We start from the raw sequence: 19,037 nt of genomic DNA, 5'->3' as shown, positions 1-19,037 counted from the left end.
TTCAATATTTCTACCTTATTTTCATCCTTGTCTCATAATCTTCTTTTCTTATCTATAATTTCCTGTAGCGTGACAACAGACGAGGTACGGGATGTCAATTGAACATATTTTCGTTTTCTTTTTTTTTTTTTTTTAATTTTTTTTAAATTTTAAAGATTTAAATTTTAATTTAGATTCTTATAAATAATTTGAGACTAATATTTTTGAACAAATAATATTCCCGTTTATTTAAATAGATGATGTAGTGTATATACATAATTATCTTTTTCAAAGTTGTTTGTAATTATCAGACGAAAGAAAATATTCGAGAAAAATTAGTCTTAAATTATTTCTAAAAGTTTAAGCTTTAATTCGATATATTAAAAAATTTAGTCCAGAAACCAAGCAATTCGATTCTTTTTATTTTTACTATTGGAAAATTAATTCTTCAAATTTAACAATCGATAAAAATATATATATAAAAAAATGATGGATTATTCGTATATATTATTTAAAAGGATATTGAAATTAATACTATCATATACATATATATATATGTATATATATATATATATTTTTAGGTATATTTTTCTTGTACACATTATTTATACAATTAATGTTTTAGACATCAATTACATCTTTTGCACAATCATGTAAAATCACAATTTTGAAATAAACTGGAATTATCTTAAATTATGTAAATTTTGTACCAGATCATTTTGTACATTAAGTTAGCATATTAATCGAACATATTGGACATTTTTATCACTTTCTATAGTCCATCACTCATTTAGACATACTATAAAAGTGTGTAAAGTTCAGAAATAAACAATTTTTTCATGTATTACTTTATCTACATTAACGATCATATAAATCTAATATTCTAATTTTTATTGTATTAATTTTATAAATTTAATATCTTATATTTCATGCTTTTATGTTATTTTCAATATGTACAAATAAAATATATATTTTACGACAAATTTTATGTCATGATTTATAAATAAAAAAATTACATGTATACAGGATGAGACATTATTAGAAAGGAAACACAAATATTTCTTCCATTTATTATTGTACTAAAGAAGAACAAAGTTACGATATTTGAAGGTACGTGTAATAAGCATTCTATTTTTTTTATGAAAGTTTAAATGCAAAAAAGAAAACATTTATAAGAATTGAGAAGAATTTTTTTCACCATTTCATGTATACCTTCAAACGGTATAACATTATTCCGAATTTTTTGACACAATGACAAATAAATAAAATATTTTGATATTCTTGTGCGACTCATCCTGCATAATAATGGTACTGTTAACAAAAGATTTAAAGTTAATCTCGCATAAGTTTGCACATGATTTATGATTACTTAATTCTACATCTGTGTATAATGCATTGCATTTGCTATATGCATGTTACAATATACACTGTCAATTCTTTATATATTTTTGTATTATTATGAAAAAGAGTACATATAGATATATAGATTATTAAATTAAAATCAATAATCGATATTCAACGGATTTTTACTTTAAAGTTTATAAATTTTCTTTCAAAAAATCGATAGCTTAAGCAAATAGAAAATAGAAATTATAAATTAAATTTATATTATAGCGTTTGAGCTATATCTTCAACTGTTTTTAAAGACTTAATCTATTATTAAGAAAATTGGTGTTTTAATGTTCCCTTATATTCCATATGTACTTCTTTTTTTTTAGTACATACTAAAGAATTGCACATGTATTATTTTTTCATGTAAACTACATTCATCTTTTTCACAGCCTTCTTGTGAAAATATAATTTAAAATGTAATTTTAATACATTGTATTTAGCATATATGTTAGATATGCTTTTGTCATACGACTACCTTTATAATAGAGAAAAAAAAATTTACATTACTAAAAAAATTCTTCATTTTTTTATCCATATCCTAGAATATTATTTCAAAAATTTGAAACAATTGTTTCATAGATTTTGCAATATCTATATACAATGGATATTCATATATACAAAATTTAATATATCTTGCACTCGATTAAAGAGTAATTATTCTCTTTAAAAGTGCACTTTATCTTTTGTTACTGTTATGTAAAATTCTGAACCATATCTGTCTTTGAAATACAAATGTTATTAACATTATTTTCATCTCGAATATTTTCACTAGTATTATCATTATTATTGCAAATGCTATTATTTTTAGATTCTTCGCTAAATCTTACATTGTCAAATTTTATATCTATCGAGCTTTCTGTTCTTGATACGCTACTACTAATATTTGTATCATTCAATCCCAAATTTACATCTACGGAAGATTCATTTTTAGATTCCGGGCTAAAACAAGAATTATCAACATTTGTTACAGATTTACATTCAGAATTTGGTTCTGAATCTACATAAATCGATTGTGGTGAAAACAACTGTTCAAGTTTAGGGAATTCATCTTCGTTCGTTTCTGTCGATTCGTTTAACTTTTTCGTTAATTCTGCCCAAGGATCTTCTAAAAAAGATTTCATATCTAAATAGCATGATATGTCAATCTGTTTGCGCGAATCCTTTTGGTATCCCTATATAATATAAAAAAATATTCAATATTATCTTGTAATATTAATAGCCAAATGTTTATACAAATATACAATAATATTTTACTTTAAAATTACCTTTTTGTGATTATAAAATTGCTTGCTGAGAAGCTTGTAAGGAGAGTATAAATTATTGAAATTTGATTTTGGGCTTGCATGATAATTGTTCCTGTAATGGTTAAATCCACCACTACCTGAATTACGATGATTACGACCTCCAGAACCATGCCAATTACTACTGTGTCTTCTGTTCTGTTCTGGCATTGGTGTACTAATATTTAAAGGAATAAAGTCATTTCCAGACTGTCTTTGACCACCATTTGGTGAAGTACACTGATAACTATCACTTTTAACATAACTATAACCTGTTCTACTTTTATGTTCGTGCGACTTCCAATTGTAATTTTTCTTTCCTTTACTACCACTCGGTGTACTTAAAGGAGACTTTTTCATTTTGTTATTTACGCTATACTGCTGTTTCATAGAGTCTACAAATATTTACAAATAATATTTTCTACAAAACGATGTATTAAAACGACGCCATATTATTTATGTTACGAGACGCTAAACGACCAATCGATATCTCGATATCACATCGTATCTTAAACTGTCGATCTATCGATAGTTTTAAATACAAATTTTTTGATATATATATATTTTTAAGTTTTATATATATCTACATTAATATTTTATCGTTTTATCATTAATATTTTCTAATGAAAAATTAATCTTTTAAACTTTATGCATATAAATAATTTCTTTTCTTTAATTAATTGTCATGATGTGAGCATTTAATATTTAGTAATAATATAAATTTTATATAAAATTATATATAAAATGCGTTATTGTTAATAAATATTGTTAAAAAAATATATTTTAAATTTACAAATTTTTAATTATTTCATTTCAGCATCGTGTAGTATCGTGCTTCCATCTATGAGAAAATAATTAAGAATTGCATGGTTACCAACTATACAATATAATTATCACAGCAATGTAGATGGCGCTAATGCGAAATATGACGCATGTGTAATGGCGCTGATGCTGGTCAGGGAGTAGCGAGATTGCCACAGATGCAGCGAATGCTTCGTCTAGTATAGGTAGAGGAGTGTAGGTCGTGCTTTGGTTCGCGCACGTTCGTGAGAGTTTATGTCCGCAATGGACGGCTTGATACCTGTTGCACGACCCGGCGCGGACCGGTTCGAGTCATTCACATATCGACGTTTGTCGTAGATAGAAAAGTGATTTATATTCCAGTGACGATGAATTGTCGTGATCATCATTGTTGACGTTTCTCGTGGTGTGACAGTACAGGCTACCATCGTTGCCGTGCGTCACGATTTTCGTGTGCAAATACAGCGCAGGATATATTTGCCACGATTGAAACAATGGGGATCGTGCAGAGTCGTGCCGGCGAAAGCGATGGCGGTGTGCGTGAAGTATTCATTGGTGGTATCAAGGGCGGCACGCCTCTTCAATCCTATCAACCTAGCCTTGGCATGGGAAGTTTGGGTGGACCACACGCACGGAGTGGCAGCGTCCGTGGCGCGCCAAGGCAACCAATGCCCGACGCTGTGGAACTCGAAAGGCGCTTCACCAAAGTGTTGGTGAGTGAAATACTCGATATATCTACGTATACAGTCGATCACAAAATTATTTCAACACCGGTATAGATTTGATTTTTATACTTTATATTTTATGATAAATACAATTGAAAGATAAAAATACATCGTGTTGCGTTGGAATATAATTTTCAAATAATAGAACTACGAAAATAATTTATTATATATGTTTATATAAATATAGGATAAAAGAATAGCTAATTCTTATACCATTATTGTGATATTTTATAAATGTCACAGTTTTCTTAGCTTTATAAATCCATAAAAAAAATAAAATGTAACGGATGTTAACGATCAAGCATTCATTAACTATATTTTAAATGTATGTAAAATACATAAAAGTAGAACATCATTTACCATATAGAAATGTAGGAATGACGATAAGTAATTTTGATTTAAATTATAATTGACACGTGATTCTCTAGATTTTTAGCATTAAGGATAAACGTGATATTATTACAAGTATTAAGAAAGAAAAGTGTTTTAATGTTCATAATAATATTAAGTGAAAAACGCAAATTCATCATATTATTTAAATCCAAAACATGTATTTATATTTAACAATAGTAGGTGGGCGACAATATGAATATGCATTTCGAATCATAGAATAAAACGACCGATGATATTCGTAATAGAAATAAATAATAAGTAATAATTCATGCACAGATGTAGCAAGAATTTTCGTTGTATTGACGTTTTGCAAATATCAATACCATAATTTTCTAGTTTATATTGTATTGAGAAAATAGAATAAGTGATCAATTTGGATCAAAATAATCATATCCAGAAATCTAAATATTTTCGTAATATAAAAATTATTTATTAACAATTTTCTAATAACCGTGCAATATAATAATTTTTATAAACTTGTTATTTGAAAATTATATTTTAATATAATAATATTTGTTTTCTGTGCATCTAAATTTTTATAATCAACAGTCAAATCTATTCAGGTATGCAAATGTTTTTGTAACTGACTGTACTCGAGGTTTCTTGAATATTGCTTAGAGCCCTTAATTCGTATATCCATATATTCTGTGAATTAAATTCAAAAGTTTACTTAAGAAAAATCATTCAGTGATAAAAAAAACTATCTAATAAATTTCTATCGAAACATAAATAGAATTTAGTTTTAATTTTAATTCCTAACTTCTCACGAATATATTTTCTTAAATTAATTATGCTTATATTTATAAAAAAAACTTTTAAAATTAAATAATTAAATTAATAAACATTAAATGCGATATAGGTTTATTTCTACTATTATGTGACTTCGTTAAAATGCACTAATGTATACGATAATTCAGAGAAATATGCATCGATGTGCATACAAACGATGCTTGCACAGCTATCTTTTGAACGCTACACAGGTTCCATTTGCGCCGACGTGCGTGAACGCTAAGAGTAATAGGATATTAATCGAATTACTTCGATCGACTGTAAATCATATGGTTCATCGGCTGTAGAACAATTCAGTTTACGATAATAAAAGTTTGAAATTCGTCTCGTAAACGCGTAAAGAGATCTGATAAATTTGAGAAAAAATATATATATATATATATATATATATATATATATGCATATATGTATATATGTATATACACATATATTGCAATAGTGAGTTTGTTATGCTTTGCGATGTCATGTGTAAAATGTTTATATAAGATTATCAACATTTACATTGTGTGTAAAATGTTGATATAAGATTATCTATAATATCTTCCAGGTAAAACATAACTAACAAACTGTGATCAGTATCAATAATGTATCGCATAGCGATAACATACGTATATGCAGCTATTATGCAATTAATATATATATATATATATTTCGAACTCGAGTAAACTTATAACACTGATTCTTTATAACAGTTATCAAGATTTATCTGCATTGTTGTCAACTTCGAATATCTCGAAATTTTATTTTTTTGTTTTAATTGTTTTAAGATTTGATTGCTGTAATTTTAAACTTTGATCGATTTATCGTTTACTTGATGTTATTAATTTTTTTTTTTTTTTTTTTTTTTTTTTTTAAACGAAGGCGCGAGTTCATACGACGCGAAAGAGAGATCCACAAATGAGAAGGATGCACGCCTACGTAGAGGCGGCTCTCTCCAAATAAGATTCGATTGTGCATCGAAACGACCATCGCAACAACTACGAACATACCATAAACAAAGAGGCCCCTTTATGGCTCGCGATCATCCAACTTATATCTTTCTCGTCATTTGGCATTTAACCTCCGAGATTTTACTTCTTAGCATCGATAATTTCCAAGAGTTTGGTATTATAAAGGCATCTTATACTCGTCTAATTATCGTTAGCCAATGATACGTATGCATATTTAATAGCGTGTTTAGTTATAATTATTTTTTCTCCATCCTCTCCCTTTATCTTATGATTCTTCGTATTATTTTTTTTTTAATTATTTTTTAATAAGAAATCGTTGCAAATGTTTTAATTCAAATTGTAATAATTCTCAGAAGCAAATTTTATAATTCATATTATAACGGAAATATTTTATCGGAAATTTTTCAAACAAAATTTTCTTATATGCCATCTTTATTTATAATAAATCAACACGTAATCGTAGTTATTTTGGTTGTCTCTTCGCCCAACCGGAAAAACGTTGATTATCGCGCGGAACGTTCGAATACAGTTTGTGATTAAAATTAAATGATTATTTCTGGAATAGTATTATTTCTCTTTAACTCTATTTTTACGAGACAATAAATTTAAAATATGTTACAATTTTATTTGGAACGTTTCAAATCTTTTTTTACTAACGATCATTTGATATGGTTGCTCGCAATAATTGTAAGATTTCGTTCTATTATAGATGCTTGTTCATGACTCATCGATAGTCGTGCATCGTGTAGAAACCGCGGTTTGACTCATGGAGAATCGTTCCAGGGCCACGCGAAAGTTTTCTTTGGCCTATTCGAGGTCTCTCTCTCTCTCTCTCTCTCTCGTTCTAGAAGCAGACAAACGCGACAAAACGTGAAAATAAAAACCTAAAAAGATCGTGCGATAAATGCGGTTACTGTCGTGACGCTTTATATATTCTTACATTAGATATTTCAAAGTTATTTCGATAATATCGATTTATCCAGACGTTTAGTTAGGAACTAGTAAAGTGAAAGGGGAATTTAAGTACGATCATAATGTACAAATCGCGAAGATAATTTTTTATTAGTGTTTTTCAATGCCTGTCAATGATCAAAATAATAGACAGAATCAATCGAACAACACGCATTTTCTATTTTCGAAAGAAATTTTTAGTTTTTAGAAAATTTAAAAAGTGAAAAGTTATGAGCTTACGAGTTTTAAATTCCAAATATGTACTTCACACTTTTGCATAAAAACTTTGTGGAAGATGTGGTTCGATAGACAACTGAATTATAGAAAAGATACCTGCTTGCTTGATAGCAGAATCACGATCTTGAAAAGTTGTTTCTGAACACGGGAATCTTCAACATTAGCACAACCGAGTTGAAACCTCGCTGACCGACGCCCACTCTTTTCCCATCTTTTTCTTCCTTTTACGCTGTTCGCAACTGCAGCATATCTTTCTCTCTTTCTTTCTTTTCCTTTCTACGTCTCTCTGTGACAGTATGTCTGGAACTCTGCCAAACAAAATGGACAATTGCACGAACCCAATATTTTCTTCCTTCCGACACAATTCTAGTCAATGTAAAAATGTTTCGAGAGATACGATTGAGATATTTTTATCACATTGTTCTTATCAAATCTGAAATTTTTTTATCAAAATTAATTAATTTAGATAAACGATTAGATTATTTGCTCGAATTGAAACACGAATTATTAAAATTTGAAGAAACGTAAAGATCTCCATAAGATTAAACGTCAAACGAAAAAATGATTTTCGTGGCGATAAATTTAAACTGAAGAATTTAAAGAAAAATAAAATTATATGAGAAAATTATCGATTAATTTGACGAATAGATAATTTGTCGTTGGATTGTTTGATGCTATTTCATGGGATGCAATGAAGTTATGGTCCGTCTTTGAACGATCGATAAATCTTCTTTTGTATATCGATCGACGTACTCTTGTAATAAACGCTTCTAATCACGCTTAAGTGGAGTTTAAACGTTTGCCAAAGAATCGAATCGAAAAAGTGAAAAAAAGGCGAGTATTGATACTACGATTCTCTGGAGCTAAACAATACTGTCCAAGGGCCGTGGTCTGTCTGAAAATATCCACAGGAAAAGATAAAACCGGCGTTTCTATATATAGAGGGGTCTTGGAACAGTGCTTCTCATGTGGATTCATTTTCGACGATAAATTGGAATCGTCCACAAATTCAACCATCGTGATTATTTTACCGTTATATTTCTTTTTTTTTTTTTTTTTTTTTTTCATTATTATCGATAATTAGTGTTATTATACGTATATATCGTTATAGCGCATATGTAGATTTGTATATTTGTAAGAAAAAATATAAAATCCAAGTGAGTCACTCGTGGTGATAAAGTTAACGCAATGAATATTAAAATCGTAGATAAAATCGTAGATCGTATTTAATGGAGATAAACGTTTTTACGTTTGGTTGGGTCGTGTCGGAAGATACAAAAGCAACGTAGAAATGCTTTTCCCTATCGACAGACTGGAAAACGCGGGAGCAACGACGTATTTTTAACGCGAATGGTCGGCAGACAGCTTTGTGCAATTTGTACGGGTGAATTAAGCCGAGTGCTCGCCAGTGTGCGCTCGTGTCCGTACACGTTATACGCACGTACACTCTTATAGGGGTCTAGTCACGGGAATGGAAACGTTCGCGCCTGTTCCGTGACACCCGCTACCGTGTCTCGCATAGCGGACCAAATGTCCTTCGAATCGTGATTCCGACTACGCAAACAGGATGTTCCAACGATACCGTTCACTTTATTTACTTCTATTTGTCCATCGTTCGAACAACGACGATTTTCGAACCGACACTCGAAAATTAACTCGAAAATACGAAGTAATAATAACGCGTGTGTATAATATCGTTAAGGTGACCCGTACTCGGGCGGGAACTGATCGTCAGATAAGATTACGAGCTGGCTGTTCATTTAGCATCGTTGCCAAAGTTGACAAAGGAGAGTAACGGGGTAGCACGCAGCATGAAATGGCCCATGGCCAAATGGCGTGCACGTGCGAATAGAGCTATTTCTGCAGCATAAATAAAGCCTCTACCACCTCTGTACCTACATACGTATATGAGACACGTCGCTGTCAGTGGCGCCTAAACGTTTTCTCGTTTCGACCGTGAACTATCCAGTTATCAATTCGAAAAAGGGTCACGTTTTCGTTTCTCGTTTTCACCATCTTTTCTTTGTGTATTGTCGAAGCGTATATTCGAGTTGGGAAAAAAAAAAAAAAAGAAAATTGTCAACACTTGATAAAACGAAATTGTTGTTTTATGGGAAAATATTTATTAATTTCAATATTAAATTGTTTGAAGAGATAACAAGATTTTTAATCTTCTATGAACGCGCTATGTCCAGCGCGATGTCTAGAAATATTTACTATGAAAACAAATTTTATCGAGACCCGGTGGATTGGTCAACACGTGTAGATGTTATTGCGAGGTCGGTACGAGATATAAAGAATATACGGCAAAACGGCAGATGTGCATGGTAATCGCAGGAAGACGATCGCGTCCGTTGCTAGAAATGTGCATTTGCAATCTTGACGAAGAACAATTGCTCTTTCAATCTCTCTTTGAAGCTTAGAAACATCGTGTAAGTGTGCTTATCTTTTCTAACACTGATTTTAATGTCACTGCGTTAACAGTTCGATAATTTTCTCGTGTCACGCGATTCCCGTCTACCGATCGAATCCACAAAATTATTTATTGAAAGCAAGGGGAAAAAGAATCAAATAGAAGGGTATATAGGAACAGAAGAAGATAGAGAGAAAATCGTAACGTACAATCGAAAGATGCACGTGTTCGCGCGTAGGTTTCTAATATATTTTTACATCCAATTCGTTCGATTGTTTCTCTCTTGAATCCTATGATTCATCGTGTATAACGATAGCGATGATGGCATTCATTACTCAAATAAATGTTGCAAATAACTCGATAATATAATGTAAGATATTACGTAAAGAAAAAGAGGAAAATGAAGTTGGGTATTCTATGTTTATAACGTATATATTCACTAATATTAACGTATTTGTATTAGATTCGTATAATACGTAATAATTCATCGAAGTAATAATAATGAACTTTAAGTAATAAGAACGATATTCGCACGATGATTTCTGCGAAATGTTCAAACTCGATATTGATTCGAGTTGAGATATTACGATTCTCGAGGAAATAACTTTTCGAACGATTCACCCGTTACACGTATTATTTATCTGCCGCCATAACGTGTTTATATTAACAAAAGATAAGTGGCGATCGCATGCTTACCTACTACTGCACATTGTCGCGGATACAAATATTCCACGTAATAAGTAACAACAATCTTCTTTCGGGAATATCTTGAAAACCGAAGCCGAGCAACGTTTATACACGCGTAGCGAGAAAAAGTTATTCGAAATGTTGATTTCTATGACATATTTAAAACTCATCGAAATCGAATGAGATATACGTATATTCCTTGTATACATAATTATATAAGCAATCTTTTTCCTCTAACCTGTTTCTTTATTTTTCTTCCAAGTAACGTTTTCGTCTTTACTTCGTAATTTACTCGTTTGCCGAACTGTCAGTAGGCTCATCTTTTCTACATAAAGACTCTCCTACTTGCCATCTCCCTTTTTTTCCTCATTTGAAATCCCCTTTCACTTTTTCCCTTCGTCTCCTCTTCCCTTTATCGTCATTTTCCATCTTTCTCTAGCTTCTTCATCCAGCCATATATGTACGATGTGTATATATATATATATATATTACATATATATGTATATATAGGTTTATTCAACGGTAAATGCGGTGGGTGAGGGTGTCGGGTTGGTAGTTGGATGACTGCCACAACAGAGAATCCTAGGTGTGTCGCTAACTGGTGTGCACGACGCAATGTCCTACTATCGTGTATTGTCCCACGTATATTTATCGCGTTCCGTTCACTATTTTGTGTTCAAAGAATATTCGCGTGATCCTTTTCACGTTTCGACAAAATATTAAGAAAATAATCGATGCGTTAACTCGAGTTCAAAAACAAAAATAACGCTTCATAATCATTGAAACGTTATCCCTTTATCGATTCTCCGGACGATTCGCATGCTTGAAACTGGTTCTAGACCTATAAATTACGACTACTAATACACGCGTCCTATGTATTTTCCTCATTCGTAGCGTTACACGTCGCTTTTTATGGGCCGCGTTATTGCCCTTTCGTTTTTAAATACAACTTCTCCTTTCCTTTATTACTTTTCTTTCGAATCGAGTGTTGTGTGTTAGATGATGTTGTTACGTTGGAGAGAAAATGTCCAAGATATACGAGAATAAATATGATGAGGTAAATTTAAAGGAAAAAAAAAAAAAAAAGAAAAAGAAAATGAATAATAAAAAATGTAATAATAATATGGCATATTTTGGTTAGAAAAAGATTGAATCATTTTCACGGCTCATGGACCAGAACGAAGCAATGTTTTGTATCCAAGGGTGCATCCCTAGTAACGAGGCTCCACACAGTCTATGCAACCCTTCTTTTACCCTCGTTTCACCCTTGTCTGGCCATGTTCGGCTGCGCATATGCGTTTCCATGTTCCCTCCTATCTATCGGTCGTCGTCGTCGTCAGGGGCCATAACCTCCCCTAACTTTCGACTCTCTTTCAAGTTCAGCGATCCCAACGGGCAATGTTCGAAATCCGTCCATTTTATACTCGTCGATCTTCTCGCATTCCCCTTGTTCGAACCTGTTTCCTTTTTAAATTCATCGTGTTTAAAAAAATACAGGAGCACAAGTGGTTCTTTGCATTTTTTTTTTTTTTTTTTTCTTTTTTCGGTCGGCTTTAAATTTAGCGAGAAAAGAATATTACTTATTTACACGTAGATATTATTTTTACCGCGAAATCGATCGAGAATAAGCGCGAATTGACAGATCTGTTGGCACGTCTTTCGTACTACGCTGCAATGACTCAGCCGAGTGTTTCTGCAATGGCCGGTTAACACGCGTTAAGTCTCTAATTATCGCATCTGACCGGATCATTAGTCCCGTGAAAGTCGGCTATCATCGCGTACTTTTATGCTTTTAACGCAACACGCGCACACTTGTACATGCAACATATAAAGTTTTATCGTTTTTCAGAGATGAGAAAAACAGAAATTAATTTCATTGATTAACATTAACTGTTGTATCGATGAAAGGGATGAAAAATTTGCGCGAAAAGATGATTAAAATTAATAAATGAATTTCATCAAACGATATGTTGAATAATATATTCGTGTATACGATGATTTTTAATATTTTTTTTTATTTTTATTTTATTACCTTTAATCAATTATTATCATGTTAATTGTTGTATTGAAATTTTACTCCATCGATTAAAGGGAAAAAGATAGAAACGGAATAGAAATAAGTGACGAAGAGAACGAGAGAGAAAGGGAAGAGCGGATGAAGCAAGAAAGGTTAACAGCGAATAAGAAGAAAAGAAACACGTAATCACGCGTAAATTCGCAAGATGATGTCATTGAGTATGTGCCTTCGGCACGACTGCATGTGACGTTATCGCTTAATTTTAGACAATGCTCTCTCGTTTAATTTTACGACACTTTAATATTTTCCACGCTTTTACGTTGAAATATATAAAATATATATTTTTTCCTCTCCCTCTTAAGCATTGCTATTTATTAATCTCTATTCTACGTATTTACGTTATTCGACGAATAAATACCATTTATTCGTATTATTAATTTTGTTGAATTCATCTTAAATCTCTCGCTGTTTGTAAAAATATTATCCACGCGTAAGGCATTCGCGTCAAGCGTACGTACGTACGTACGTACGTACGTCGAGCTTAAGATTGTTACCGCCCTGCGAACCAACATTCCCTCCTTTTAGAAGAGTTAATTAAGTTCCGTGGTTACCTAACGTAACGACTTTGGTTTTATATTACCCAACTCGTATATATACCCGTGCAAACATTGCCCTATTTATTCTAATACGTATATTTATTGTTGTTGATCGTCGGATTGCAATCCGGCTTGCTTTAGCAGCAGCATGGCTGCCACCGACTTTCTCCAATCTTTCTGGCTCGTGAGAATCTTATCTGATCCCAGGAATCAGATGTCAGCTCGCGTCAGGTATCGTTTCGCGAAAATTTTCTAAATAATTTCATATACGCGGATTATATTATTGACAAATATTTTTTTCTTTGAAAGTTAGAATTTATCTAATATTTTCGATCAAAAGTATAAGTTTCATTTGGAAAGTTTCGTTGAACGTGTCTTCTTCGGCTAACTTCGGTTAATTGGAATATTAATTGTTTGAAAATGAACGTTCGTTGCATTTATTTTATTAACATTTATTATTCGATCCAAAACGAAACTTTTAAACAAATTAATTAATATTTTTATTTTATAAAATAATCTATCTGTTTTCACGATCTTTGCACCGTTGTTGTACAAATTTATAACAATTGTCGTAGATATAAATAGAATTTAAACGAATCGAAAGATTGTTAAAATTTTCGTGTGGAGGATATATTCGAATTGCGGTATTGTTCCGGAAGGAGGACCATCGACGAAGGACAAAAGGAACATTCTATTCTTGGTGAAAACGTGCATCCGGAATGTACGGAAGCGGCATTTCCTTAATAGTGACCCAACTTCCAAGAATAATTTAGTCGTGGAATTATTTCATTCTTAGTTTTCCTATGCTAGTTGCCAATACGGATCACGTTTCGTATAGTAAGTAATACCGTTCATGCGATTTCGTTATACCATGATATGAATCATAATTTTAACGCTGCGTCGAAAATGTATCGTATCGTAAATATATATCGTATCGAAAAAGATATCGATGTTTATATTCCAACAAGAAATATGAAATAGCGGTGAATTCGTTATAATTTATTTTAATTATAACGTAACCGATGAAAAGTGTTGAACGAAAATATATTCGAAATGTTCTTGTTCCCACTTTCAATTTTGTAATGTTGATTTACGCAGTGAGGGAAGTTGATAGCTGTATGTATATATATCTACACGTTGGAATAAGAGAGAGTCGGGTGAAAGTGACGAAAATGAATATACGCGTAAATTATCGTCTTTTTTTTTTTTTTTTTTCATTTCCTATTATTTAAATAAATTATTTTTGCTCTCCTTTTGTTTATATCATCTATATTTTATCGGTTTATCGGTCGTAAGAAATGTGTAATTTTAAATGATTAAGAAGAAACAAGAGAATAAAGAAAATATAAACATCAAGGTTTTATTATTCCAATTAGTTTTAATATTATATTTAACGATTATAGTTGCCATTAAGTTTCCTTAATTTTCTAATATCGTTTAATTATCGTGTATATTAAATTAACGATGTTTGTGTTGATATAACGTTCCAATTTCGTAATTTTAACGAGAAAAATATAAAGTTTATGAAAGATATATAAGATATACTATGAAAAAGCAGAAGAATAGATTCATGAACGTGTGGGATTTTTTTACGTCATCTTGTCGGTAACAAGGAAATCTGACACTAGCGCGAAAGTATATCATAATTCGCGCGTATAGTTAAACGTGTGTGCATTGTTCGCAGAGCTCGGTCGGAACAGTCGCGCCAACGCTAATTTATAACATTGTAACAACATTGTTAAATGGATATATAATTTAAGAATAATAATAACTCGCGGAATTAGAATAATAATTATTAGCGGATTATAATTCGAATATTATATGCTATCTAACTGCCTGATCAAATAGATTTATACTATTTGATATTAATGATTCACACTGTACATATTAAAACAGATATTTGATATGAAACATTTTATCTACATCGAAACAGAGATAAATCATTAATATTAAATATAGATATATAGATTTAAATATCCATATATTTATATCGCGATTAAATATAAATTTAATGTTACAATAATAATAATAATAATAAAATTTAAGATTTCGTTAAAAAAATTTCTCAAATCAAAGTTAAGATAATAATTTATCACGATTTCTGAAAAAAACATGAATTTTTCCTTTCGAAATTATCGATTATACGATTTCTTTAGAAACGAAAGAAACGTAATGCAGATATATAAAACATTTTCGAACGATTCGTTCCGATCATTTCTCTTAGAAATAAAATTTTTTTCTTGTTGAAATAATCTTTATTTTACAGAAGAAACAAAATAAATTTTTAACGCTCATTATCTTTTTATGAATTTAATTAATTATTTCTTACCCGTCTTGTTTGATTTCATTTGGAAACGTGGTATTTAGAAAACGACATACGTGTGTTTAGATAAGAAGTAGAGGAAACGTATTAATAATTAGGCGCCACTGATCGTTCAAAAATATTTACGATCGCGCGTTATCGGCTCGATTTGCCAACACGGGGAAAAGAAACATGGAGGACTGAATGGAAGGGAAGCGGAATAAAACTTAGAAACTTTACAGAGTTTCTATAATTGGTTCAAGTGCTCACGATTCGAAATATTTTTATATATAAAAAATAATATATATATATATATATATATATATATATATGCGATGGGGCATATTTGTATGCACATGGTGGAAATATATAATGGGCATGATGAGAGTAGACCGCAAAAGGGAGACCTGAAACCCTCTCTGCGCCCTTAGCATCGATTGTTGGACGGGAACAACCGACACAGAGAAACATGGAACCCCTTCCGAGTAATCGTATGAGTCTTTTCAAGGGGACTTTCCGCGATTGATCGCCTCGCGAATTTTTTACGCTCTCGACCTTAATCGATCGAGGTATCGACGTAATGCTAACTCGTACGTAACATTTCGGATTCATATTGTTCTTTCCTTTCTCGATCAATCGTCTTACTTTAAATATATATTGCTTGATGATAATAGGATTTAAATTGTACGAGTGTATATAAATAATACTTGTTTCGATTGTTTCGATAAAAAAATTAAAATAATATTCTTCTATGATATTCAATATTAAATTCTGAAACTAATTCAGATTCACTTTCGATTAAATCAAATGGAATTCGATTTAATTAATATTCTAATAAATATTAATAAATATAATGGATATAATAAAATCGAAAATTTAATTTTATTCTGATAATTAAAAAATTCGTAAAAAGAAAATCTTTCAATTAATATTGTTAATCTAAATACTATAAAAAATAAAATTGAATAATTACAATTAGAAATTCAACCAATAAATAAAACTGGATATACTCTTATTCCTAAAATTAATATTATAAATAAAATTCCATAATTTAATATATATATTGAATAAATTCATGGATATAAAATTCATATTATTTATATTTTGTCTTATACTTTGTTAAGTCTCGCGTGGAAAAATTGTTCGTGGAAATCGCGAAAAAAATAAATAGATGTAAAGAAGAAGTGGTTGAGCAAGGTTGGAATACTATTTTTCGACTAAAAAAATCAACCCTTTCTAATCTCCATTTCCGGTGACCCTTGGCCTGAAAACACGCGCTTCGTTATTCCGACGCAGCATTGCGTGTAATACCGGGAACACTGGACTGGACTGGTTATTTTGCCTCTGGTTTTTATTAAATACAAAATTAAAATTAATCCTTCCAAGATAATTAAATATTTGCAATGGTTCGTTTCTTTTTCAAAAATAAATCTTTTTATCTTCTAAATTATTATTTTTTTTTTTTCATGGAAAGAAAAATATTCCTCGAGCGAAAATATTTTATTCACCGAAGAGAGAATAATAAAATCTTTTTCATTCACGTAAAAAAATAAATAATAGATAGGAATAAATGTTTGGAAGGGAAACAACCGAGTAAAAGTTTTTTTCTTCTTTTCTTAATGCGGAATAAAGCAACGTTGCGGAAACCGAATCGAAAGTAGAGTCGCTCTAAATGAGCAACGACCATAACTGTACAAATATCGTCTTGCCCGCGGAAAATTATAACTTTTCCTTCTTTCGTATCGAGTAACAACCGTTGCAAAACGATATATATTTTTCACTGGAACTCGCGTCTCGTTGTTACAAGTTGTAATTTGTCCCTTTCTATCCATTTTCTATATAGTAATGATATAGAAAAAAAAGTCGTTAGTCATTTATTACTCATCGTCGCGTTTTAACGATAATTCGTCATATAATCGGGTAATAAAGATTATATTATTATATCAAGTTTGCTCGTGTAAGTGAAATGATCGCGTATTCCTTGAAACTAACCGTACTAACTTACGATTTATGTAATTCGTGGCCTGGAACGCGTGCATCGCGTTATCGCACGATCTAACGTTGAAGAACCACCATATATGCAACGTATATGTATCGCGAATAGTGATGTCATGCACTCGTGGCTTCCGCATCCGCTCTTCGATAATTATTCGTCGACTATGTTCGTCGCTAGCCACGCGGTGACCGTACGCCTGTACATGTATAGTGTACGTACTCGCTTATCCACACTTGCTTATTAATCTTCTTTTGTATTCTTTTTTTTCTTTTTTTATATATCGCGTATTGCACTGATATTAATTCAAGTGTTTTTAAATATTTATCTTCTTCAGCAAGCAACACTTTTTTCGCTCGTCTTTATCTTTTCGTTTATTAAGGATAAAATTTAAAAATAAAATTTTCGTGGAAATTATCACGAATCATTTTATATTATAATTATATTTTGTATAATTTGAACGGGTAAAGGATACTCGATATTGTCTTAAAAGCTGGTTTCACCCTTCTTTTTCCTAATAATTAGGTAACTTCGTTACCTTAACGAGAGCAATTCAAACATAAGGGGAGACTGTATAAATGTTTGAGTGATTAGCGTTATGATTCTTAATTAAAATTATCAGGGAAGAGGGAAAATTTGAATAACTTGATTAATCGATAATGTTATAGACATATAGTAGTGGAATAAATTTTATTCACGAATTAAAATGTGAGAAACATTTTTCTTTTTATAGTTAAAATAATATTGTTTAAAAGTAGAACGTAGAAACATCTATATCTCAATAATTACACACCATTTTAATTCTTATCTGAAAATTATTTCAAGGTAGCTTATATAACTTGAATTATATTTCTAACGTAAAAAAAAAAAAAAAAAACATTTGCATTGTATAACTTATATTTTTATACCAACAAGCATAATAATTGTGACCAGATAATTGTATAGATAATTTTCATTGTTTTCAACGTTGTGTAATGCAAATCGAAATAAATTATTTCGTATGAATTATTGTCGTATGAGTTGTAATTTCGTTTTTGCGTGACGTATAGAAAAAAAAAAAAAAGAAAAGATGGAAAACCACAACTCTTTGAGTATCGGCCTTTTTAAAGTGGAACTTTGATTTTTTTTCTTCTGTTTTAGGCTTCGATGGATTTGCCTCCGGACAAAGCGAAGCTTTTAAAGCAGTACGACAACGAGAAAAAATGGGACATCATATGCGATCAAGTGAGTATAATACACGATCGATTCACGATTCAATCTGATTATTAAAATTTCGTTATTATTATAAAAAAAAAAATATTTTCTTATTACATTGTATCCAATTTTGAATAATTCTTGGCACTGATTATTAAAATTTCATTATTATTATTGTTATTATTATTTTATAAGATTATTGTATAAGAAAGAATATTATTAAAATTTTCCTTATTATTGTAAGAAAGAATATTTTCTTATTACATTTTGGATACAATGTATCCAATTTTGAATAATCATGGTATTGATTATTAAAATTTTGTTATTATTATAAAAAA

The 19,037-nt window shown here is 30.7% G+C and overlaps 2 protein-coding genes across 4 annotated transcripts in view; one reads left to right on the top strand and one right to left on the bottom strand.

Annotated features, from left to right (window-relative positions):
* Positions 1-521: 521 nt before the first annotated feature.
* LOC122720595 (GATA zinc finger domain-containing protein 15-like) lies at positions 522-3,088 on the bottom strand. Its single transcript, XM_043947397.1, has 2 exons — positions 2,637-3,088; positions 522-2,543 (listed from the first exon to the last, which is right to left on the bottom strand). Exons 1-2 carry the CDS (start codon positions 3,039-3,041, stop codon positions 2,064-2,066), a joined length of 885 nt encoding a protein of 294 aa, XP_043803332.1. The 5' UTR covers positions 3,042-3,088; the 3' UTR covers positions 522-2,063.
* A 556-nt stretch (positions 3,089-3,644) lies between these two features.
* Positions 3,645-19,037, top strand: part of LOC122710357 (formin-like protein) — a 29,557-nt gene continuing 14,164 nt past the window's right edge. For all 3 annotated transcript variants that reach the window (XM_043928178.1, XM_043928168.1, XM_043928160.1), the window contains exons 1-2: positions 3,645-4,165; positions 18,646-18,729. In XM_043928178.1, the coding sequence (XP_043784113.1) occupies positions 3,947-4,165; positions 18,646-18,729 (303 nt within the window). In that variant the 5' untranslated portion in view covers positions 3,645-3,946. The remainder of the gene's footprint in view (positions 4,166-18,645; positions 18,730-19,037) is intronic.

Source organism: Apis laboriosa, unplaced genomic scaffold (genome assembly GCF_014066325.1).
Source record: "Apis laboriosa isolate Shangri-la unplaced genomic scaffold, ASM1406632v1 scaffold105_cov147, whole genome shotgun sequence".
In the NCBI taxonomy this organism is placed as follows: domain Eukaryota; kingdom Metazoa; phylum Arthropoda; class Insecta; order Hymenoptera; family Apidae; genus Apis; species Apis laboriosa.
This window is presented reverse-complemented; position numbering and strand designations above follow the sequence as displayed.